Raw genomic sequence first — 25623 nt, forward strand, 5'->3', positions numbered from 1 at the left:
GCTTCGGCTGAGACATTACACCATTGGCCTAATCGTTCTCTCAGGTGGAGAGGATGCTGATTGGCTGGCAGGTCTAGCAGTCCCAGCAGCATCATAACTCAGTAGTGAGCACTGCTGAGGCTGCAATTGGACCTAGGGATGAAGACAACATGCATCCCACAGAGAGAGATAAGTCAGGGGTATTGGACAAAAAGGGATTGGGGAGCCTAGAGTGGAAGGGGGCTGGGGTGGGTGGCGGGGGGTGGGTTGGGGAAGGGCTGGTTTTGGTGGCCAGGTGGGAAGCGACAAAAGATGGGAGGCCAGGTAAAATCTTTGGTGGGGGAGGTGCCCCCAATGAGCACAGACCCCACCCCCACCTTTCCTTCCAGGCCTTTTACCAGTTGGGTGAAAAAAAACAGCTTTCCCACTCTTGCCCACCTACCAATGCCAACCCTATAATGGCATGGGCAACATAATACCCTGGTCAATTGGCTTGTTAACAAGTCAATTGCCCGTTAATTATTTTTTTAAAAATCGTGAACAAGCTGCCAATTTCGGCACCGGACTGCCTGAACAGGTTGGGAGTGGGCTTGGCCTGGACTGTGCAGCCTGAGAGTGTGGGGGAGGTAGATTTAATCACAGCTTTCAAATGGGGATTGGTTAATTAACTGAAAGGAAGGAAAGGACTGTGGGGAAAAGGTAGAGGATTGGGACTAGCTGAGTTCCTCTAGTAGAAAGCTGGCACAGATGGGCCAGATAATAATTTTCTGATTCAATGGTTCTCCTGTAGGTTACTATCCACTAGGAATTAGATTGAAAATGTACAAATTGATTTCACACAACAACTTTATGGCCAGCACATGGAAGAGATGTAATCCCATCATTTGGGACTCCATGTGCAAGAGGTGAAAAACATTAGTGTCTAACCATATGTGAAACCAAGTGCATCCTCTTTATGTAGCTCATGAGCTACAGGACTTGGAGTAGAATATCTGTTTTCCTTGCTGTGACTTTGCTTGGAATGCTCACTCAGAGTTTATTAATGCCTGTATAATAAATTAAATTGGCCCTTTCTTTCACTTTTCACTCGCTTTTTTTAAATTTCTTTCGCATTTGGAGGGATGCTCAGAATATCACTGAACATCGACAACCCAGCGGCTGCCACTAACTCCCAGCGTCCAGCCACTTCTTACACACATCAGCAACCTCTCGCTCTTGGATTAGCGCTGAGAGAACGTGCTTGTCTGGAATTGTTTGCAATGACCTAACAGCCATGAAATCAGAGGTTTTACAAGTAGAAATGTTCTTTGTTTGTGTCTGAAACACTGGGCTCATATTTGAACTCGGGAAAATTGTGAAAGGAACTATTCTATTATTTTTTAAGTTCATGAAAATTGTGTAAAGGTTTTGCCACTGGGGAGTGGGGAGGCCCTCTTTGTCCTAGGTACCAGTTTACCATTCCACTTCACCTCATACACAGGTCCCTTGTCCAATTTTAATTCACTATTAGCAATTATGCACTCAGTTCCTGAATGCTAAAATAAGAAACAAATTAATAACATTAAAATCATCATCAGTCTTTGGATTAGAGCTATGTTGCAATGCTTCAAACAGGCCTAATGGACATTTTGAGTGCAAGGCAGAAATTAAATTTAGTCCAAACCAACTACTGCTCATTGAGATTTACTTACTTCACTCATGTTAGGATAATCTCCAAGGAGTAAAAGTTCAATTGTGCAAAGGAACAGTGTAAGCATGGTATCAACGCATGATTACCTTCCTCAATGGTATGCATGCGTATGCATCTGTGCACACCCCACCACACACCCAAACCTCCCCCCCCCAAATCCACACAATCTTCTTGGACAAAGCAAGGAAGACAAAAAGAGAGAGAGAGAGGCGATTTTAACTCTACCCGCCTGACAGGAACAAGATGAGTTGATGGTTAACATCCTCACATTGTTCCTGGCCACTGCCATTTCAACCCTCTGATTTTTAACATTCAGCACAGGCAAGCGGGGGTTCCCAACACAGTCTCAATAAATCTCCAATCTTGTATAATTTTAACTCAAAATCATGGAAGCCCCACCCTGTCTCAGGCTTGCCAGCAAAGGCTGCTGGGATTGCTATTTGAGAGCTCCTGAAGCTGTATAAAAATGGCTCTCAGTTGGCCTATGAATTCTAATGCTTGTTTTTTTTATAAGGGATTATGCAATTGAATGAAATGTTTGTTATTATAAGGGATAATGTAGTTAGCGGAATGTAAATGTAGTCAATGGTTTTATATGAATGAGACTATTTTTAAAAAATGAAGCTGCAATAAATACTCGGAACTTTATTTAATCTCAGAATAAACCCTGAGGTCTGCCCATGGTGGACACTGGGTGAGTTGGCATGGTAGGTATAAGAGCAGAGGGTGGTGAGTAGGGGGCATGGGTTGACATCTGTTGGTGCTAAGTTGCCATTGGGGCTCTGAAGGCCTCGGTGGTGGGCAGAGGGGCATAGGTTGGCGTGGAGGGTGTGAGGGGCCATGGGAGGTAGGAGGGGCATGAGGTGGCATGGATTGTCATGGATGGGACATGGGGAGTGGGTGGGGGGTGAAGGCTGTGAGGGAGGGGGCTGTTTTATGTTTATCTGTGTTTTTATATAACTTCAATACAGTTTTGGCACCCTGTGACAGACCTACCAGCCAGCCCACCTCCACATCCGGCATCCCGGCCCGACACCCAGGGAAACCCGTTACCACGGAATAGAAATCTGACCTTCTGGACAGTTATATCTCCCAGGTTGGATTTATGAAGCTGGGAATTGTCCCAACTCTACTTTCCCAGTTTGGGAGTGAAAATCCGAGCTGTAGTGCTTTAACGCGGATCAAGGTGATAGATTGAATGTGATGGGTTATGGATTGAGAATCATGGATTATGGATTGACGGTGATATCTTTTGTGTTACCAGCTTGTCCTGACCAGGATCCAGACCTCCTCCACTGGAATCCTGGCCACAATAAGGAACATCGAGTGAACATTGGGCGCAATCGGAAACTGCTGCTATCTTCTTCTGCCACAGTCCATTCCATTCACATCTCTGATGGAGGTACATTTTAGTGAACTGTTTAAAGGCTTGCTGTGGATTTAATTTTTGTTCTAATATATATTTATATGTAATAAATCTGAAGATAAAAAAAGCATTGTTGCCCTTATAAGATTCACATAATTATAGTCAATGAAAAATGTGGATTAGATTATTTCTTTCCTTCACTAAAGCACTTGTTCTGCTATTTTTACATTTCTAATGATGATGAAATTGGGCAGGATCCAAAAATGGTTATGGGAATAAACTTGCACCAGTTATTTATGATGCAGGCAAACCCTCATGAGTGGCGAAGGTCAGTGAATTCATCTTCAAATGCCATAACCCATCAGCTGCACCATACACCTCACACCCTGCTTAATGCACCACATCCCACCCACCCCCTCACTCACCAGGATCAACTTGGAGTCCAAGGATAACCCCATTTCTTTTCCTATAGCAAACTATCTTCTTAAACCCCTCACCCCTATCAGCTCTGTCCTCACCTCCAACAATAAGTGCGAGGAACACATGGAGCTCTTCGTTACTAAAATTCAGACCAGTCTGTCAGCTGTCTCTGCTGCTTCCTTCCCTTCCACTTGCCCGCCCGGTCAAACTTTATCTATTGAACTCGCACCTTTCTCTAGTTTCTCTCCTATCTTGCCTCATGTCCTCTCCGAGCTCATCTTGTCCATGAGACCCAGCTCCTGCTCCCTCGACACTATTCCCACTAAACTGCTGACCACCCAACTTCACCTCCTAGTCCTGATGTTGGCTAATGGTGTTAACAGTTCTTTTTTCAGGTATTGTTCCTCTCTCCTTTAAATCTGCAATCATCACCCCTCTCCTCATAAAACCAACACTTAGCCCCACAGTCCTTGCAAACTTCTGTCCCATCTCCAATCTTTCCTCTCCAGAGTACTTCAACATGTTGCCACATCCCAAATCCATGCCTGCCTTTCCTGGCACTCCATATTTGAGTCCCTCCAGTCAGATTTTCACCCCTGCCACAATATCAAGGCCACAACACTTGATGTGACTGTGACGAAGCTAACCTTTCCCTCCTCATCCTCTTAGCCTGGCGACAGCCTTTGACACAGTTGATCACACAATCCTCCTCCAATATCCCTCCACTGTTGTCCAGCTGCGTGGGACTGCTCTTACCTGGTTCCAATCTTATCAATCTATTTGTAGTCACAGTATCATTTTCAATGGCTTCTCTTCCTGCTCCTGCACTGTTCCCTCTGATGTCCCCTAATGATCTATCCTTGGCCCTCCTCTACATCTTATCCACATTTGGCTCCTCTTTGCGACATCATCCAATTTTAGTTTAGTGTTAGTTCTCACACATACACTGAATGTAACCAGTTCTAACTCACCACCACCTCCTCCACTGTTGCTAAACTATCAGACTGCTTATCCGACATCTAGCACTCAATGAGGCAACATTTCCTCCATGAAGTGTTAGGAAGGCTAAAGCCATTGTGTTTGGTCCCTGCTCCAAACTCTGCTCCCTGGCCCCAACTCTATTCCTTTCCCTGGAAATAGCCTGAGACTAAACCAGACCGTTCAAAACCTTGGGTGTCATAGCTGATCCTAAGGTAAGCTTCCAACCAGGTATTCACACCATTGCTAAGGTCGTCTATTTTCACCTCAGAACATTACCTGACTTGACACCTGCCTCAGCTCATCTGCTGCTGAAACCCTCATTCATGTAATATAAAAACAAAATACTGCGGTTGCTGGAAACTTGAAGTAAAAACAGAAAATGCTTGAGAAACATAGCTCTGAAGAAGAGTCATACGGACTCGAAATATTAACTCTGTTTCCCTCTCCACAGATGCTGCCAGACCTGCTCAGTTTTTCCAGCATTTTCTGTTTTTATTACCCTCATTCATGTCTTTGTCATTTCCAGTTTGACTATTCCAATGCACTCCTGGCTGGTCTCCCACATTCTACCCTCTGTAAACTTGTCATCCAAAACTCTGCTATCCATGTCTTAACTCACACTCAGTCCTGTTGCCCTATCATTCCTGTGCTTGTGAACCTACATTAGTTCCTGGTTAAGGAACATCTTAATTTTAAAATTCTCATCTTTGTTTCTCAGTCTTTCCATGGCCTCATCCCTCTCTATCTCTCTAATTTCTTCCAACCCCACAAGCCCCCAGGATATCTGCACTCCTCTAACTCTGGTCTCGCCCCTTATTTTAATTAATACACCGTTAGTGACCATGCCTTCAGTTGTCTCTGCCTAAGATCTGGAATTTCCCTCCCTGCACCTCTCCACCTCTCTTTCTTCCTTAAGACGATACTTAAAACCTACCTCTTTGACCAAGTTTTTGATCACCTGACCTAATATCTACTTATGTGGATTGGGTCTATTTTGTTTTATTTTGCTCCAGTTAATGACTTTCTTAAGGACATTTGCTTAAGTCAAAGGCACTATATAAACATAAATTGTTGTTACCAACAATCTCTATAAATAACAACTCATACCTAACATTCATAAATTCACCTCATCCTCATGCACCTCACACCCACATTGCCAGCTATTCAACCATGACAGCCATGTCACACAAACTTTGAAACATAGAATCATAGAAAATAGGAGCAGGAGTAGGTAATTCGGCCCTTTGAGCCTGCTCCATCATTCAATATGATCGTGGCTGATCCTCTATCTCAATACCATACTCCTGGTCTCTCCCCATACCCCTTGATGCCTTTAGAGTCTAGAAATCTCCCTATTTGATTCTTAAATATATTTAGTAACTTGGCCTCCACAGCCTCTGTGGTAGAGAATTCCACAGGTTCACCACCTTCTGAGTGAAGAAGTTTCTCCTCATCTCAGTCCTAAATGGCCGACCCAGTATCCTGAGACTGTGACCCCTTGTTCTAGACCCCCCCCTAGCCAGAGGAAACACCCCTGCATCCAATGTGTCCATCCCTGTCAGAATTTTATACATTTCAGTGAAATCCCCTCTCATTCCTCTAGCTTCCAGTGAATACAGGCCTAGTCGACCTAATCCCTCCTCATATGACAACCTGCGATCCCAGGAATGCATCACATTCACTAACCTACCTCCTGTTCTCTTGTAGGAGAAGGTGGCACATAACTAGAGGCAGCAGCCCCTAACCAATGGCAGATTGACACAGCTGCATGTCCTTCTCCCAAAGAAGGAGAGAGTGTCATCATCATTGGAGTGGCCATGACTGTGAGGCATTTGGTGATTTGAAACCATTGAAGATGATGATATCCTCATGCTTAATCCTCCTTCCCACATGCTAACTTTTGCCTCATTCCACAATCCCTTCTGATTCACAAGCTGTGGAAACTCAGACTTCTGCCAACATGGCCCTAGATTCCAGTGTTCAAAGAGACATGCAAGGCCTCACAAGTCCAGCAATCTGTCCTCCAATAGATCACTAGGATTACTGAGATACCAGCCTTGGGAACAGGGAGGGGTCTGTGGAACATAAACCCGCTCTCCTCTCTTTGAATGACAGCATTCATCCATTTGCTCAGTTTGGGTTCTACCAGGGCCACTCAGCTCCTGACCTCATTATAGCCTTGGTCCAAATATGGACAAAAGAGCTGAACTCAAGAAGTGAGATGAGAATAACTGCCCTTAACATCAAGGCAGCATTTAACCAAATGTGGTATCAAGGAGCCCTGGCAAACTGAAGTCAATGGGAATCAGGGGGAAAACTCTCCACTGTGAGTCATAAAGGAAGATGGTTGTGGTCATTGGAGGTCAATCATCTCAGCTCCAGGACATCACTGCAGGAGTTCCTCAGGGTAGTGTCCTAGGCCCAACCATCTTCAGCTGCTTCATTAATGACCCGTCCATAATAAGGTCAGAAATGGGGATGTTCACTGATGATTGCACAATGTTCAGCACCATTCTCGACTCCTCAGATACTGAAGCAGTCTATGTCCAAATGCAGCAAGGCCTGGACAATATACAGGCTTGGGCTGACAAGTGGCAAGTAATATTCACGCCACACAAGTGCCTGGCAATGATCATCTCCAACAAGAGAGAATCTGACCATCACCCCTTGACATTCAATGGCATAACCATCGCTAAATTCCTCACTATCAACATCCTGGGGGTTACCATTGACCAGAAACTGAACTTGACTAGCCGTATAAATACTGTGGCTACAAGAGCAGGTTAGAGGCTAGGAATTCTGAAGCGAGTAACTCACCTCCTGACTCCCCAAAGCCTGTCCACCATCTACAAGGCACAAGTCAGGAGTATGATGGAATACTCTCCACTTCCCTGGATGAGTGCAGCTCCAACAACACCCGGGTAGAAACTTGACACCATCAAGGACAAAGCAGCTCACCTGGCACCCCATCCGTCACAATAAACATTCACTGCTTTCACCACTAATGCACAGTTGCAGCAGTCTGTATCATCTACAGGATGAACTGCAGCAACTCACCAAGGCTCTTTTGACAACACCTTCCAAACCCACAACCTCTGCCACTCAGAAGGACAAAGGCAGCAGATACATGGGAGCACCACCACCTGCAAGCTCCTCTCCAGGCCACTCACCATCCTGACTTGGAAATATATCGCCGTTCCTTCACTGTCGCTGGGTCAAAATCCTGGAACTCCCTCCCTAACAGCACTGTGGGTGTACCTACACCACACGGACTGCAGCGGTTCAAGAAGACAGCTCACCACCACCTTCTCGGGGAAATTAGGGACAGGTAATAAATGCTGGACCAGCCACTAGCACCCACGTCCTGTGAAAGAATAAGTAAAGATAAATTAATTCTCTCATCACCGCTGCTTCTCCAATACACTTGCTGTTACTTGTCAGCCAGCCAGCCCAGACCTCTGTCAAGATAGTGAAGTCCATAGCGAGGCCAGAGCTGCTTGATGGCATCCACAAGGCCATCTGCAGTGTCCCCCAGTGATAGTCAGCAGTCTTCTACCTGCCATGCTGTAGCCACTGGGGTAGCACTGTGAAGGAATGCTGGGATAGGAAAACAGGCAGCACAAGGCTGATTGGTTGATGTCTGTTTGCAATATGACATGTTCTGATTTATAAATTTCCTTTGGAATGTTTGTTTTGTGGTGGCTTTTGTTTTTGCATTGTGGCCAAGCTGTTGCCATCACAGTCTGAAACGGAAGGGTTAAAATGTGGGGCTGTTGGTGAATGGGGAATTGGGGTTGTGTTTACTGGCACTGCCCTTGGATGAGATCATCATGGACAACCCTGACAGAACGTGGCTGAGTTGATTGCCTCCTCCCTACCCCCCTCCTCATCTTCTTCCTCCTCAGCTGTTCACCATACAGTTGGCGGCAAGAGCTGTGTCCTCATGATAGTCAGGTAGTGCCACTTGCAGCAGCCCACCAGGAATCTGGACGTGTGTGGTTGTGGTCATCTCCGAATTGACATGCGATGCCTACAAAGCAATATTCCCGCAGTGCTTGGGAACTGTACCACGGGGAAGGCTGATATCCACGGGCTTGCTCTGTTTGCTTCTCTCTAGTCGAAGAGAATGAAATTCCTTTAATTTTCATGGAATACCGAACCTCAGAAACCGCTCTTATGCAACAGAGGACAACAAACTGGGGCATGTTGCAAATATCACCTGCTCCAGTCTGGAAAGAGCCTAACTAAAGGTTCATGGCCATGGTCTCGGCCATTGGCAGTGCCATCCCCACCCTGCCCTGAGACAGCAGGTGGCAGATTTCAGTGAGGATGAACCTATTGAAGCAGAGACGTCGGAAGCATTGTACCCCCTTGAGGCCAAGGTAGGAGAATTTCTCCCTGAGCAACCTGGACACACATGTCCTACAGCTGAAAGCCCTTCTCCCCTTTCTCTCTCTACCTGGTTGAGCAGCCTGTCCTGCTCTTTGTCACCTCTGTTCATTCTCCCTGGCATGCTGTAGCACAAGGAAGATGCTCGGGACTATTACACCTGCCTGGGAGCAAGTGGTCAGGACAAAGTCAAACACTGCTCCATGTATACTTTAGCAGCATAATACTACTCTGAAAACTACCAAACAATTTGACAACCACAGTAAGAACTGCCAGGAGAGCAGCTAAGCTGAACGTTGTTGATGATTCCTTTAACTATTGCTGGTGTAGCTGTGGGAGAGGCTGTGCCCTTCCTCCTTCCTGCTGCTGACACATGTTCAGCTGTCTGAGGTTAAGAGATGGTGTTAGTTGGACTGTTGAGCTCTGAAATGGTAGTGCTGATGTCGAATTAGCTTTACACACTGACCCGTACGGGAAATGTGGGATCTGGTGACAATGTCATTCCGGAGGTAAACAGGCACCCATACATCCAGAAAACTGGATTTTACAGCTTGTATTTTCTAAAATATTGTGTCATTTTGGATAAAACGGTAAAATCAGAAAAAGCACCAGTCCATCTTCACACAGTAACAATGAATATCCTTAATAATTTAATATGTGAAAACCATCCTAATTAAGTCGAGATAAAAACGAAAATGCTGGAAAACCTCAGCAGGTCTGAGAGCAGCTGTGGAGAGAGAAACAGAGTTAACGTTTCGAGTCCGTATGACCCTTCTTCAGCTCTGAACTTGAAACGTTAACTCTGTTTTTTTTTCTCTTCACAGATGCTGTCAGACCTGCTGAGTTTTTCCAGCATTTTCCGTTTTTATTTCAGATTTCCAGCATCTGCAGTATTTTGCTTTTAATTAAGTCGAGTTTTATATCAATGGAGTCCTGCAGCCTCCTGAAACCGGAGTTTAGAAAACGATTTGAAAGGATAAGTGGAGTTGGGCTGATTGGCTTGCTCAGTCACACAGCAAACATGTGAATGAAGGGCCGAATGTCTTTAATGTGCTGTAACATTCTATGATTCCCATAAGATCCATACCATTGGTCAGATATACACTTGTTCATTATCTTCTGCTATAGGCAAACTGGTCATTTCAGACGCTAATGAGGAGCCTATTGTCCTTCGTACCCGAAGTATCCTTATTGAAGATGGCGGGGAGTTGCATATTGGCAGTGAGGACTGCCCATTTCAGAAAGATTTCACCATCATTTTATATGGAAGGTAAATAGAATATGAATAGGTTTCGCAGGTCAGCGATGTGGATCTTCACTAGTCAGGGGCACATAACAAGAATTTGGGCACAGAGATCAGTACACTGCACAATTTTCAGTCCATGGAACCATGTTGGGTGCGTTGACTTCTGTACCAGAATCCCAAAGACACAATCCCAGCTCAGAAGCCTCTGTGAATGTGTAAAATGGACAATATTGAGACATCCATCCTTCACTCCCAACTTTAACTTGTATTGACTTCAATGGGGATCAAAATGGGGAGAGGTGGGTAAGAAGCAGTTGAATAAATGACCTCCCATTTTATATTATCAAATTTAAAATTACTTCCTGTGCCTGGAACACAGATTCATAATATTTCTCCCATATAGTTTATGAAAAGTAAAATATCTCTTTTTTTTGGATGAAGTGCTATGCAGCTACAAGCTTCACTTCTGTATTGTCTTATTTGAAGATCTGATGAAGAAACGGAAAGACTTCACAGCTATTTTGGGTTGAAGTACATCGGAGTGAGTAGAGGAGGGACACTTGAAATTCACGGTGCTGACAAACTGTCCTGGACATTCCTGAACAAGACCCTCCACCCTGGTGGGATGAGTGAGGGCGGTTACTACTTTGAAAGAAGTTGGGGCCACCGAGGCATCATAGTCCATGTCATTAACCGGATTGGAGAGGTAGTCCATTCAGACAGGTGAGTTTAGGCTAGCCTGTTGGCCTTTTTAGCCCAGATTGTCCATCTCACCTGTGGTGTTCAATTGTCCTGCGTTTGATTATGTGAGTTTATTTACTATTGATGCTCACTGTGATTGATTGGTTAAGTCTGGGTGTGGACTTAGAGAGAAGTAAACAAATTGTAGAAGAGCTGGAAGCCAGGGCAGAAGCATGGAGTAAACATTTAAAGCACTGTGAATAAAACCTGTTACACACATAGAATCTAGAGTCATTTCCCATAATGCACGGCCTTGATTTACATCTGTTTGGCATGTTTGTACTCATTACACTGATGGACTTGTTGGGTTTGAGTTTTGAATGTGCTGTTCCTAGCTGCTCTCAAGATGTTTGATGACTTTAATACCCATATATACAATTAAGTACCTCGTTTGTTTAAAAAAATCACAGATTTGATACCTATAAAAGCAGAGATGAAAGTAAACGTCTTGCTGAGTACTTGGATGGAGTGAAAAAAGGCATGATAATTTCGGTGGCTGTGAACGATGAGGGATCAGGCAAGCTGGATGACTTTGCCAAGACTGCACTGTCCAAGCTGGGGAGCAAGTATTTCAGACACCTTGGATTCAGGTAAAAATTTTAAAAATATAAACTTTAAAAAAAAATGTCTGAATCATAAAATTAAATTTACTACTTGGTGAACTTTAATTCCTTGATATGATCACAGTTGACAGTTCACCTCTTCATTGCTGCCAAGCAGGGCGTTCTGGCTTAGTGTACTTCTCAATCAGTGCTCCAAATCCACACTATAGGCCACCAACTACCCAAATTTTCCAAGTGCTCATAATCTTAATCCTACCATAATTATAGTTGAAAGCTGGCAGGAAGTCCTCAACAGCAAACATTAATAGGCAGTGGATTAAAAATAGAGTTTATTTATTGGAGTCAATCCAATCTCATTTAGTACTTTTTCCTCCCATAAAAGTTTGACTTCTCTTGCTTTATAGGCCAGTCTTTGGAGTGGCATTTAATATGGTTGCTGGAATAATTTCTGACTTGGAACTATAACACCGTTCCTTCAGTGTTGCTGGATCAAAATCCTGGAACTCCCTCCCTAACAGCACTGTGGGTGTACTTACACCACATGGACTGCAGCAATTCAAGAAGACAGCGCACCACCACCTTCTCAAGGGCAATTAGGGATGGGCAATAAATGCTGACCTAGCCAGCGAAGCCCACATCCCGTGAAAGAATACATTTTTTAAAAGTCTATCTCAGCCTGAGGGCATTTAGCCCATCCAGCTCACCCTTCACTGGAAACTCAGTTTGCCTCATCAGAGTAACTAATAGCCTCAGTTTTTTTTTTACAGCTACCTGTATTAAATTTTATTCTCTATTATTCTGACCACTTGCAAATATTGTGCAGTACTTTTGAATTCCCTGGCTTCTCCGTCAGACACCTATTTCTTATGTTCCACCTAGTTTTGTATCATCTGTGAATCATATCCTTCCAAATCCAGATCACTTATGGACGTCTCAAATGTTAGCAATCTGCCTACTTTAAATTTGAGTAACTTCTCTAGCTTTGTTTCTCTTTGAACAAGTAGTCCTCTTAACGTGTCTACACCCATTTCTGTTCAGCTTCTCATCCCAATATCCAAATCTCTGTGAAAACTGAGGAATAGTGCTTAGTGTCCCTGCCATTCCTTTATGCTGCACGTGGAACTGCATGTGATTGTGCAGGGTAGTGTGTGATGTGTAATGCCAGTGCCTGCGTCTCTGTGTCAGCATTAATGGCACTTGCTCAGTGTGCCGTGTGGAGCGTAGCATACAGCGTCACTTCAGATTGCCTGCTTTCACCAATGCAAAGACACAATGCAAGTGGACAGCAAGTTCTGTATGGTCACATCATCAGAGAATTAACCTGATCTATTGATGTTAGGCGATGTGACACAGGGTCATGATCGGTAAGGTTTAATAATTTAATCAACATAATCCAATAGCTCCCATTCAATGGAGTAGTCAGAGATGAGATGCACCAGACTGGAAACAGAACTGTAAGAGAGAGCTTGCCCTTTCCAAAGACCTTTTCACTAATTGGGCAGCATTACATTTTGTTGTTGTTTAAGTTTCTTCTGGAGTCAGATGTTTCAGAACTGGAATAAAAATCCAGGTTAATATTTGGTTGTCTTCTGTATATTTTATTTTTAAAATTTTGAAAGCCTATTTGAGAGGATGGGTTTCCAATGCTTACAAATGTTTATTTTGATCTAGTAGTCTTAAGCAACATTTTGACTGAGCCCATTTAAAGTCTGCCTTAAAAACAAGCTCTTTCAATTCAAGTTTCAGCTGCAGCTCAGTTGGTGGCACACTCACCTCTGAATCGGAAGGTTCCACTGCGGACACTTGAGCACATAGTCTAGGTTAACTCTCCAGTGCAGTACAGAGAGAGTGCCACACTGTCTTTCAGATGAGATATTAAACTGAGGCCCTGTTTGCTCTCTCAGGTGGAATTAAAAGATCCTGTGACACTATTCTGAAGATGAACAGAAGGGTTATTCCTGGCATACTAATCCCTTAATCAGTATCACAAAAAACAGATCATCTGGGCATTATCATGTTTCGGTCTGTGGGAGCTTGTTTTGTGAAAATTGGCTGCCACATTTCCTACAGTAGCTACACCTCAAAAGTACTTCACTGGCTGTAAAGTACTTTGGGACATCCTGTGATCACATAAGGTGCCATATAAATGCAAGTCTTTCTTTTTAAATTCAAAGGCATCCTTGGAGTTTTATCACTGTAAAAGGTTCGCCTGAATTCTCTGCTGAAGATCATGTTATTTATCAAGGTAAACAATGAGAAATGTTCTACAAACTTATTATGATCAACTTTAAAATGATAAAAGATGAGATTTTATAAACTTGCAAGTTTTGTGTTTGATTGACAAAAAAGCTAAGGATGGAATTTTACACCGGCGGCATTTTATGGTCCCGCCATTGTCAATGGTCTTTTGAACGACTCAACACATTTTACAACGCTGCCCCTATGTGACGGTGTGGTAAAATTCTGCCCTAAGGTTATATTTTCCCATTGCTTTCTCCCAGTGGGTGGGGAATGTCAGAAAATTCAAACTTGTAGAGAATCTTGATAAGACCAGACTTGGAATATTATAAATAGTTCGGGTCTCCAAATTATAAAAAGGATATGGAGGCTATATATGGAAAAGGTGCATTAAGAATTCGTAAAGATAATGCCGGACTCCATGGGATGTGGGTGTCACTGGCCTGGCCAGCATTTGTTGTCCAACACTAATTGCCCTTGAAATGAGTGGCTTGCCAGAGCCATTTCGGAGGGCAGTTAAGAATCAGCCACTTTGCTGTGGGTCTAGAACAGGCTTGTCCAATCTTATTGCACGTGTTGGGTTGGGGGGGGAGGAGGAGGTGGTGGAGGGGGTGGGTTGGGGGGGGTGGTGGGGTGGCACATTTCCATTTTTCTCTCACTCAAGGGGCCAATGAACAAATTTCAGAAAGATAAGATTTGGCCCAACAATGAACTGAATTTCAAGAAAAACGTTGAGGTATTAAGAAAAGTAGCAAAACTAAAGCAATGTCCTTGCAATGAATTGTTAAGTTTAAAAAAAGAGTAATCAATAAAAATGATCAGAGTGTGTGTGTGTGTGTGTGTGTCAGGCTCACTCACTCACCCACCCTCACCCACTCACGTTCAGTTCCTTACTCTCTCACTCCCTCACGCACCAACACACACACACACAATCTCTTACACAGGCCAGCCAACCTCTTCCCCATCCCCCTCTTCTGACCCTGGCTTCCGCGACGTCTCACTCCCAGGCCTCGCAGCCAGCCTCTCTTCCCCGGGGCTCCCGACAGCCAGGTTCCCCGCAACCACCGCCCACATCCCCCGGCATCCTCATCCTCCCATCACTCAGGCCCCTGATACTGTGGTTCACCACCACCCCCACCCCTCTACTCAAAAGAAAACCCCTTTCTCCCCAGCAAACTCACCGCCGCTGGTGTTTGCTGCACCTCCAATCACAGATTGTTTCTCTCCCACATCACTGGTGAGTCTATCAGCAGCAAACGCAGGAGAGGAACAGCCTGTATTTGGAGGAGCAGAATCTTACACTCTACTTATCTGTCTAACCAACATTTTGAAAAATGGCTTCAGGGGCTACAATCCAGCCCATGGGCCACCGGCTGGACAAGCCTGAGTCACATGTAGGCCAGACCAGGCAAGTTTAGATGAAGTTTAAGGGACATAAGTGAACCAGATGGGTTTTTACATCAATTGATGATTGATTCATGGTCACCATTACTGAGATTAGCTTTCAATTCCAGATTTATTCATTGAATTTAAATTCCACCAGCTGCTATGGTGGGATTAGAACCTATGCCCCTCAGGCCATTAGTCCAGGCCTCTGGATTATGAGCTCAATGATGTTGTGATGTTGCCATTAGTCCCTATGAAATACTTACCTTAAAGGCTAAACAAATTGGGACTTTTTCCCTCTGGAGAAAAGGCAGCTAAAGTGTAACCTCATTAAGGTCTTTAAGATAATGAAAAGGTTTGATAGGGTAGATGTAGAAAAGATGTTTCCAGTTGTGAGGGACAACAGATCAAGGATCCATAATTATAAAATAGTCACTAATAAACCCAGTAGGGAATTCAAGAGGGTCTTCTTTACCCAGACAGTGGTTAGAGTGCGGAACTCTGGATTACAAGGAGTAGTCGAGGTGAATAGCATAGATGCATTTAAGGGATAGCCATACAGTACATGAGGGAGAAAGGAATTATAGGTTATGCTGATAGGGCAAGATGAAGAAGGGTAGGAGGAGGCCCGCTTGACCATAACCACCAGTCTAGACCATTGAGACCGAGTGGTCGATGTTCACTGACAAAGAGATGCCCCATGTTATGAAAAGGATATGTAGGCATTGAGAAGGTGCAAAAAAGATTTAACAAGGATAAAACCAGAACTGAGAGGAGATACTGACGAAGAGAGGCTGAAAAGGCTGGGGCTCTTTTCTCGATTTGGGCTGTGCTGTAGATCCGATGTAACTCTATGTAAATAGCGCTTCATTTTCTATTCATTAAACTATATGTTTGGCTGAGGGAGCCCCCTGGTGGTGAGACTCCACCATAGCAGGTGCAGTTGGAAAAAGTACCCTTTGACCTGTTCGAACTGGGCACAAGGTTGGCACAACCCTTAGAGAAACAACCTAAATGGAAAATTTATGGTGGGAGTTTGGGAGAATCTCCATGGATATTCAGGACTGCTTGCTGAGGAATATTTCATAAAGTAATTTCTTGGAGAAATATAGTTGTCATTGAAGCTTTTATCGGAATAACTGGCAATGGAAAATCTTATTTTACATTTAAGAGCTAAACACAAGGTTTTGAACTGAATCAATTTGTTGGTAATCTCACAGGAGCAAGAGGATCTGCTGCTGCGAAAGTGTTTAAACTTTTCCACTCCTCTGACGGGAATCACTTTACTGTTGGTTCAACAAGTGAGTGGGTGCAAGGTAAGAACAAGATAATGTCAATGTTGCCTTATTTTATATTTCTAAAAAAATCTTCATATTCCAAAGCCCTTGCTAATTAGAGCGTGATCCAGATATCACGTTTGAGCTGACAAATAGTCAAATGAGACTGGATTTCTGAGTCAAACTGAAGGCTGAATCTGTAAAATTTAAAAAACCAGCACTTCTATTTGCATGGTAGCGTTCTATCCACTGTAGTGAAGCCCATGAACAGTGGCAGTATAGTGCGGCAGGACATGATGTTCCAGGATACACTTGTTATTTATTGTTTGTAAATATCTGTAAAGAGCTAGGAGTTAATTAACTACGAACTAATGTGTAAGTGTCTCAGGAGGACACTTTTCATGGCTGCACTGGAGACTGATGTGATGTGTAACAGAACCAGTCCAAACCGATCCTTCTATCGTAAACAGCAGCGTAGCAAGTTAAAGATACATAGTTCTGAACTTCCCAAGCTTCGTGTGATTATTATCAACATCAGAGACCCAAAAGACAAGAACACACAGCAGCCATAGATCTCAGCCATGGCTCAGTGGGTAGCAATCTGAATTCTGAATCAGAAGTTTGTAAGTTAGTTCAAGTCCCCTTTAAATACGTCACTTAGGCTGATATTTCACTTCAGTACTGAGGGAGTGCTGCACTGTTGAAGGTAGTATCTTTCAAATGAGGCATTAAAGAAATCTTTCGTGTTGATGCAAAAGATCCCAAGATTCTGTTTGAAGAGGAACACTGCAGCTCTCCTGGTGTCACAACCAACATTTAGTGACCAATTATCAAATTATCTGACGTTTAACCCATTATTGTCTGCGAGCGCTTACCATGAACAAATTGGCTGCTACATTTCACTAGAATAAAGAATAACTATACTTCAAAACTACTTCATTGGTTGTGAAGTACTTTGGGATGTCCTGAGGTTGCCTAAGAACTGTTTTTGAAAGGTAGTCACTTTTTCGTGTCGGAAACTTGGAGGCAAACTTGTGCACCTTAAAATCCCACAAACAATCATTTGGCCAAACAGAAATTGAGTATTGTTGAATTAAAGACGTGATGCCAAAGCTTTTCATCCTGCACTCATCAGAACAGATTTGCAAGAATACCAAATATCAAAGGAAATAACAATTTATACTGCATGAGAAAAGGGTGCTGAATGGTTGGCAAATGGACTCTAGTTGAGATGTTACCATGGATAATGCACCGGAGAGCAGTTAACCCCGAAACTTTTGTTTACATTTTAAAAAGACAGGTCGACTCTGATTGGGGGATAACTGTTCCCTGGTGCATTCTCCATGGTAACACCTCAAACAGTCCACCTGCCAACCAATCAGCACCCTTTTCTCATGCAGTGTAACTTGTTGCTCCCTTTGAGATTTGGTATTCTTGCAAGTCTGTCCTGATGAGTGCAAGACACAAAGTTTTGACAGCATGTCTTTTTTCAGCAGTACTCAAGTTCTGTACTACCAAACGACTGTTTGTGGGATTTTAAGGTGCACAAGTTTCCTACACTGCAAAAGTGTACACTGCAGGGCCAGATTTTCAGCTTTGAGGCATGAATCGGAAGTCAGAAGATTTATTGACACCACGATCCTGCCTCCTACCTGCCAGTGGCTAATTTGATTGTGGGGCAGCAGGGACAGCCTGGAGTTGGGCCGACTGCCAGAGACGGAGTCAGGCCGATGACAACATAGCTAGGTTAAAGGCTCGCCTCCATTTGCTGAGACATTGGCCCTTTATGGAAATGAGTGTGAGCACCCCCCAACCCTCACCCCATCTAAACCCCCTCAGCCCCATCCCTCTACAGCACTTCCCAGCTCTCCCGTAACTCCCTCACCCCTCATACCATCCCATACCCCCATTACTATTTCCAAGTGCCCATACCACCGTATACCCCTCCATACCGCACCCCTGCCCCCAATCTGTTCACCCAGCATCCACTTAAACAAAACTCACCAGCACTATAAAAACATTTGGAAGTCTTTGAAAAGCTCATAAATCTTTCTGACTCAGAGGCAAGTATGTTAGTTGTGAACCACAGACTGTATCTTCAGTTTTTGAGAAGGTCCAAGTTAACACCCTCCATCGTGTTGTGTGGCACTACCACCGTGCTAAATGGAATAGATTTTGAACAGATCTAGCAACTCAAGACTGGGCATCCATGAGGCACTGTGGGCCATCAGCAGCAGCAGAATTGTACTCAAACACAATCTGTAACCTCATGGCCTGGCATATCCCCCACTCTACCATTACCACCAAGCCAGGGGATCAACCCTGGTTCAATGAAGTGTGCAGTAGGCCTTGAGAGGAGCAGCACCAGACATACCTAAAAATGAGGTGTCAACCTGGTGAAGCTATAACACAGGACCACTTGCATGCCAAACAGCATAAGCAGCAAGTGATAGACGTAGCTAAGCAATCCCACAACCAACATATCAGATCTAAGCTCTGCAGTTCTGCTACATCTAGCTGTGAATGGTGGCGGACAATTAAACAACTCACTAGAGGAGGAGGCTCCACAAATATCCCCATCCTCAATGATGGGTGTGCCCAGCACATCAGTGCAAAAGATAAGGCTGAAGAATTCACAACGATCTTCAGCCAGAAGTGCTGAGTGGATGACCCATCTCTGCCTCCTCTGAAGGTCCCCAGCATCACAGATTGCAGTCTTCAATTCAATTCATTCCACGTGATATCAAGAAATCGCAGAAGGTATTGCAAAGGCTATGGGCCCTGACAATATTTCAGCAATAGTACTGAAGACTTGTGCTCCAGAACTTGCCACACCCTAGGCAAGCTGTTCCAGTACAGCTACAACACTGGCATCTATACCTGGCAATGTGGAAAATTGCCCAGGTATGTCCTGTACACAAAGAGCTGGACAGATCCAACCCGGCCAATTACTGCCCCATCCGTCTAATCTCCATCATCAGTAAAGTGATGGAATGCATCAACAGCATTATCAAGCAGCACTTGCTTAGCAATAACCTGCTCACTGACAGTCGTTTTGGATTCCACCAGGGCCACTCAGCTCCTGACCTCATTACAATCTTGGTTTAAACACTGACAAAAGAGCTGAACTCCTGAGGTGATGTAAGAGTGACTGCCCTTGACATCAAGGCCACAATTGACTGAGTGTGACATCAAGGAGCCCTAGCAAAACTGGAGTCAATGGAAATTAGGGGATAAAATCTCTCTGCTGGTTGGAGTCATACCTAGCACAAAGGAAGATGGTTGTGGTTGTTGGAGGTCAGTTACCTTAGCTCCAGGACATCACTGCAGGAGTTCCTCAGGGTAGTGTCCTCGGCCCAAATATCTTCAGCTGCTTCATCAATAACCTTCCTTCTATCCTAAGGTCACAAAATGGGGATGTTCGCTGATGATTGCACAATGTTCAGTACCATTCGTGACTCCCCAGATACTGAAGCAGTCCATGTCCAAATGCAGCAAGACCTGGACAAGATCCAGGCTTGGGCTGACAAGTGGCAAGTAACACTCACTCCACACAAGTGCCAGACAATGACCATCTCCAACAAGAGAGAATCTAACCATCGCACCTTGACATTCAATGGCATTATCATCACTGAATCCCCCACTATTAATATCCTGGGGGTTACCATTGACCAGAAATTGAACTGGAGTGGCCATATAAATACTGTGGCTACAAGAGTGGGTCAGAGGCTAGGAATCCTGCAACGAGTAACTCACCTCCTAACTCCCCAAAGCCTGTCCACCATCTACAAGGCACAAGTCAGGAGTGTGATGGAATACTCTCCACTTGCCTGGATGAGTGCAGCTCCCACAACACTCAAGAAGCTCAACACCATCCAGGGCAAAGCAGCCCACTTGATTGGCACCACATCCGCAAACATTCACTCCCTCCACCATCGATGCACAGTAGCAGCAGTGTGTACCACCTACAAGGTGCACTGTAGGAATTCACCAAGGCTCCTTAGACAGCACCTTCCGAACCCATGACCACTACCATCTAGAAGGACAAGGGTAGCAGATAGATGGGAACACCACCACCTGCAAGTTCCGCTCCAAGCCACCCACCATCCTGACTTGAAAATATATCGGCCGTTCCTTTAATGTCGTGGGTCAAAATCCTGGAACTCCCTCCTAACAACACTGTGAGCACCACATGAAGACAGCTCACCACCACCTTCTCAAGGGCAATTAGGGATGGGCAATAAATGCTGGCCTTGCCAGCGAAGCCCACATCCCATGAATGAATAAAAAAAACCCTCCTGGACAGCAGCTGATGGCCGTGTCTCTGGTGGTGGAGGGGGGTTGGGATGGTGGGTGGATTAAAACAGGAGGCCTCATGGGCTCTCCAGGCCACCTGCTGGTAGGCTACCTCCAGGCCCCTGCCAAAGTTGGCCCTCAGTTGAGGGCCCATCCTGGTGGAGCCCTCAACCACCTCACAGTTAATCATGCCAGCTGGCTATCTGCTGCTGCCAGCTGGGTACTCCTGCTGGTGTTGACCCGCTTCGACAAAGAGGCAAGAACATGTCCCACGGACACATTTTTCTCAGAAACTCCTCCAAATCCTGCCTTTAATCCTGCCACCGTGGAGCTGGGAACATTCCACCCGTTGTGAACAGGTTTTATTGAACATGTTCATTAGATTAGTTCCTGGCAGGTTGACATTCAAATAACGTTAACCGCTGGTATGTATATAGCTTCCAAGAACAGCATTACTTTAACCTAAAGATCTGAGCTAGGCTTTTCAGAGTTCAATCAGGAAGTATCTTTTCAGCCAGATGATGGAGTTAACCTGGTACTGTCTGCCACACAGATGTTGGAGTTAACCTGGTACCGTCTGCCACAAAGCTATGATTCAGGCTCAATTCCATTTTCAAAACCAAGATTGATAGTTTTTTGTTGGTATAGGTATCAAGGGTGACAGAACAAATGGGGCTGAGGTACAGATCAGCCATGATCTAATTGATTGACAGAACAGGCTTGAGGGGCTGAATGGCCTCTTCCTCTTCCTTTCTAGTGGAGAGACTGAGTAGTTGCCTATGCCTCTATGTATATATATCCCTAACACTAGACATTGTGGGAGCTGAATATGGGGCTTGAGATAACAAATGGCTCATGTTAAATGCTGGTCTTGTTTGGAAAATACAGCCTCTGACTTTGCCTTGATTAAAAAAAAACAGAGATTAAAAAGAAATTGCTGACTGCACAAACAATTATTAGGCTTAAATCTCCACAGATGCACATTCTACTCAATGCCATTCAGCTTAACGTTCTCTGACAATGCGAAACACATTGCAAAACCTCAGGCATCATTTTCTCTCAAAAGCCTGTTCTTGCTGCTTCGAAGCTGCAGGAGTTTAGCAACTTAAAGCCTAAATGTGCACTTGTTTTGGGTTTGTTTTCCATTGGATTGGCATTCAGTTCCTGGCCTGATTAGTAACGTTTGCAGCTGATATAAAGGGGATTATAGCAATTAACTGCCAGGAAATCACACACTACGCTTCAAAATTGCAGGGCTAATTGCGGCTCCAGTGGTTATGTGGCTGGCACAGGAAAAAGGTTGAGGCAGTCCTGCTTGTTTCATGATAGTGGCACTGAGCGACACTTCAGGCTGTTGTCATTTTAGGCTCAGTTCGACTAAATCATCAGCTCAAGACTGGTTGGAGTGGAATTGAAGGTGTGGCAAGGCCGAAATTCTATACCATTGCTGTAGCACAAAGCTCTCTAAATATTAGACATAGGTTACAAATCCAACCACCAAGAGCAGGGATTCATACAGTAGAAAAGCATGTCAACAACTCGGGAGCTCAGCACATTCTGCGTAATTTTTCATCCATTAAAATATGTATCATTCCACTGCCGAGCTGACCATCACTGTCTTCAACATTTTAATGTTACTTGACTGCAGATGTGGAATGGACCGATTGGTTTAACCGGGATGATGAGCGAGGATCGGGGGACTGGGAAAAACTGTCGGACCTGAGAGTTGCATTTCCTGGAAAAATTTGTGAGAGTCCAATTGACATACAGGTAATCAGGACTGTACTCTGTGATAGTCCAGTTGACATATAGGTAATCAGGACTGTACTCTGTGATAGTCCAATTGATATACAGGTAATCAGGACTGTACTCTGTGAGAGTCCAATCGATATGCAGGTAATCAGGACTGTACTCTGTGAGAGTCCAGTCAATATACAGGTAATTAGGACTGTACTCTGTGAGAGTCTAATTGATATACAGGTTATCAAGACTGTACTCTGTGAGAGTCCAATCAATATACAGGTAATCAGGGTGGTACTCTGTGAGAGTCCAATCGATATACAGGTAATCAGGACTGTACTCAGTGATAGTCCAATCAATATACAGTTAATCAGGACTGTATTCTTTGATAGTCCAACTGATGTGCAGGTTATTTGGGACTGTACTCTATAAGACTCCAATCAATATACAGTTAAACCTTCAGCACTGTGCTCTGTGAGAGTAAGAGTAATATACAGGTAATTAGGACTGTACTCTGAGAAACTAATTATATACAGGTAAACCCTCACTGTACCATGAGAGTCTAAATTCTTTCTACGAAAGCTGAATACTTTTATCACTCATGCCAGGTTCAGTTTACATCTGTTGAGTGAAACGGTGATTTGAAGTTAATAATTAACAAGTGTTTCCCCAGATAAACAAGGCACTGTTTTCATTGGGCAGCATTTTAAATGAAAGCATTTATTTGTATACCCATTCTGATTGGCAAAGCACATTGCCTAATCACGCTACATTCCTGGATGTGATATATCTGCATAGACATTAAGAATCTTAGTATAAACAGGTTCGGGCCTGCATAACAATAGCGATCATATGATATATCTGTGAACTGTGCCAATTAGAGGTTCTAGCCACGAGTTCTTTGAGATGTTAAAACTGAATCCTGGATGAGACTGAACATACGACCTTATGAACATATGAACACAGGAATTAAGAGCAGGAGTAGGCCACTCAGCCCCTCAAATCTGCTCTGCCATTCAATAAGTTCATGGATGACCTGATTTTAACCTCAACTCCACATTCCCACCTACCCTGATACCTTTCACCCCCTTGCTTACCAAGAATCTATCTAGCTCTGCCTTAAAAATGTCCAAAGGCTCTGCTTCCGCCACCTTTTGAGGAAGAGAATTCCAAAGACTCACAACCCTCTGAGAGAGAAAATTCTCCTCATCTCTGTCTTAAATGGGTGACCACTTATTTTTAAACAGTGACCCCTAGTTCTAGATTCTCCCACAAGAGGAAATATCCTCTGCACATCCTCCCTGTCAAGACCCTTCAGGATCTTATATGTTTCTATTAAGTCACCTATTACTCTTCTAAACTCCAGCAGATGCAATCCTAGTCTGTCCAACCTTCCTCATAAGACAACCCACCCATTCCAGGTATTAGCCTCGTAAACCTTCTCTGAACAACTTCCAATGCATTTACATCCTTCCTTAAATAAGTAGACCAATTCTGTACCCAGTACTCCAGATACTGAATACAAAAGACTGAAATACTGAAGACACCAAAATGCAGTGAAAGTCATTTTTCTCCCCCAGTAAGTTTGGAGACTAACACGAAAAGTTTGATTTTAAAGCCATGTCTTGCTGTAAGATCATAGCCATTTATTGACTGTCTGTCCGGGATTACAAAGTATTTTAAAGAGAAAAGACTCAAAAGTAAGTGTGGGCAGATTTCTGGTGGGTGGATTAGAGGGCAGGATTTTCCAGTGGGCTTCAGGAGTCCAACATAATTAGGAGGCTGCCTCCATGCCTCAAAATGGAGGTGCCTCAAAATGGAGGTGCCCTCAGGCGAGTAAAACTAAATAAAACTTATTTTAGAGTGGTAAAGGAACAGAGGGGACTGCGCTCCGGGGGATCGATGGGGCTCAGGGGATGCCTTTCCTTTCTGAGACCCTGTGAAGAGGGCATGGAGCCTCTGGGTCTAATGGACCCCTCCCAACCTGCCACAAGGAGGCCGCTACCATTAAGCTGGCAGCCTCAGCACGTGGCCGGAGTCTCTGGAAAAATTCCAATAAATGCAAATGATCACCACTGATAGTAGCCTTAAGTTGTTCAATTGGCTGCACACCTCCATTGGAACTCCCACAGTGCAGGTATTTGTCGGGGGAGCTGCCTGGATGTGTCTTCCTGCTATTCTCCTACCCCCATCTCTCGCCTGCCACCTCTGCACTGGGAAAATTCAGCCCAGAAACTCTCCCACTTTTTCAGCGATGAGGCATGGAATCTTTGGAATCTTTTAACTTCAGGCTTTTATTTAAATCTTGGCATTCCGGGTGGGAAATAAAAAGGAAATGGCAGAAAATCAGGCAGCCCAGACATCACCCATAGGGACCAGGCAAGTGACAGAATCGGTTGCTAAGGCCAAGGTTATTTCTGCTCTACAAAGAAAGTAAAACTAAATTTAAACAATTTGCTTCTTCGGACCTCTTCTGGCTCTGATCTCCTCCCCGTTGGACTTGAGAGGACCTGGCAGGCAACTCACCACCACTTCCTGCTCAGGTCATCGAGTTAAAATTGCAGTCAGTTCACAATTACATCATCCAGACTTGACATTATTTATTATGATGGACCCTGCCAACTTTGAGCTGTTACCCCTACTGTCTGTTCAGTGGACCAGGTTCAAATCGTGTTAGGGCAGATCCAAGCTGGGTAAGTTACATGGGAGATTTAGACAGTCCCCGCTGGGTAGGTAGGATCAGAATGCATCCTTCCAGCCTCAAAATATATGGTTTTCTGAAGCCAAACAAAGTATTTTTCTCCTTTGCCCCTCCCTACCCTGACCACCACCCTACCCCACCCCTGCACCCCCACTCCCACCCCATGCCCATTCATACGATTAAAATTTCCAAATGGGACCAGTATGCTGAACTTTGGAATTTTTATTGACAGCAATAAATGGGTAAAGTTTCCTCCTGATCTCACATTGTAACTTCAACATAAGATGGGCAGGATGACTGGGGAAGTTATGATGAGAGACTGGGTGTTTATCTGCAGAAATTCAACAGAAGTGTGCTCATTAAAGTGCTCTTTATACCATAGGTTGTTACTGTTGATGGAATCCCAGCCAGTCGAACAGCAGAGGTGTTCCATATGCATGATCAAGACTATGGATTTGTGTGCCGGAATAAGGACCAGGCTAATGGAATCTGCCATGACTACAAAGTGCGCTTCCTTTGTGGTAAACCAGGTCTGTGCTGAGTATCTCCTGTAATTGACAGCTATGCTGTAAATAAATGTGCATCAGACATGACCTGAGCTTGGTAGTTA

At 44.2% G+C, this 25623-nt stretch overlaps 1 protein-coding gene across 2 annotated transcripts in view; it reads left to right on the forward strand.

Annotated features, from left to right (window-relative positions):
* Positions 1-25623, forward strand: part of LOC121269880 (cell migration inducing hyaluronidase 1) — a 254333-nt gene that overhangs the window by 135151 nt on the left and 93559 nt on the right. For both annotated transcript variants that reach the window (XM_041174945.1, XM_041174946.1), the window contains exons 3-10: positions 2934-3071; positions 9954-10095; positions 10558-10794; positions 11223-11402; positions 13550-13620; positions 16220-16315; positions 22221-22342; positions 25396-25543. In XM_041174945.1, coding sequence (XP_041030879.1) covers positions 2934-3071; positions 9954-10095; positions 10558-10794; positions 11223-11402; positions 13550-13620; positions 16220-16315; positions 22221-22342; positions 25396-25543 — 1134 coding nt within the window. The remainder of the gene's footprint in view (positions 1-2933; positions 3072-9953; positions 10096-10557; positions 10795-11222; positions 11403-13549; positions 13621-16219; positions 16316-22220; positions 22343-25395; positions 25544-25623) is intronic.

The sequence above is a fragment of the Carcharodon carcharias genome, chromosome 26 (genome assembly GCF_017639515.1).
Source record: "Carcharodon carcharias isolate sCarCar2 chromosome 26, sCarCar2.pri, whole genome shotgun sequence".
Classification (NCBI taxonomy): domain Eukaryota; kingdom Metazoa; phylum Chordata; class Chondrichthyes; order Lamniformes; family Lamnidae; genus Carcharodon; species Carcharodon carcharias.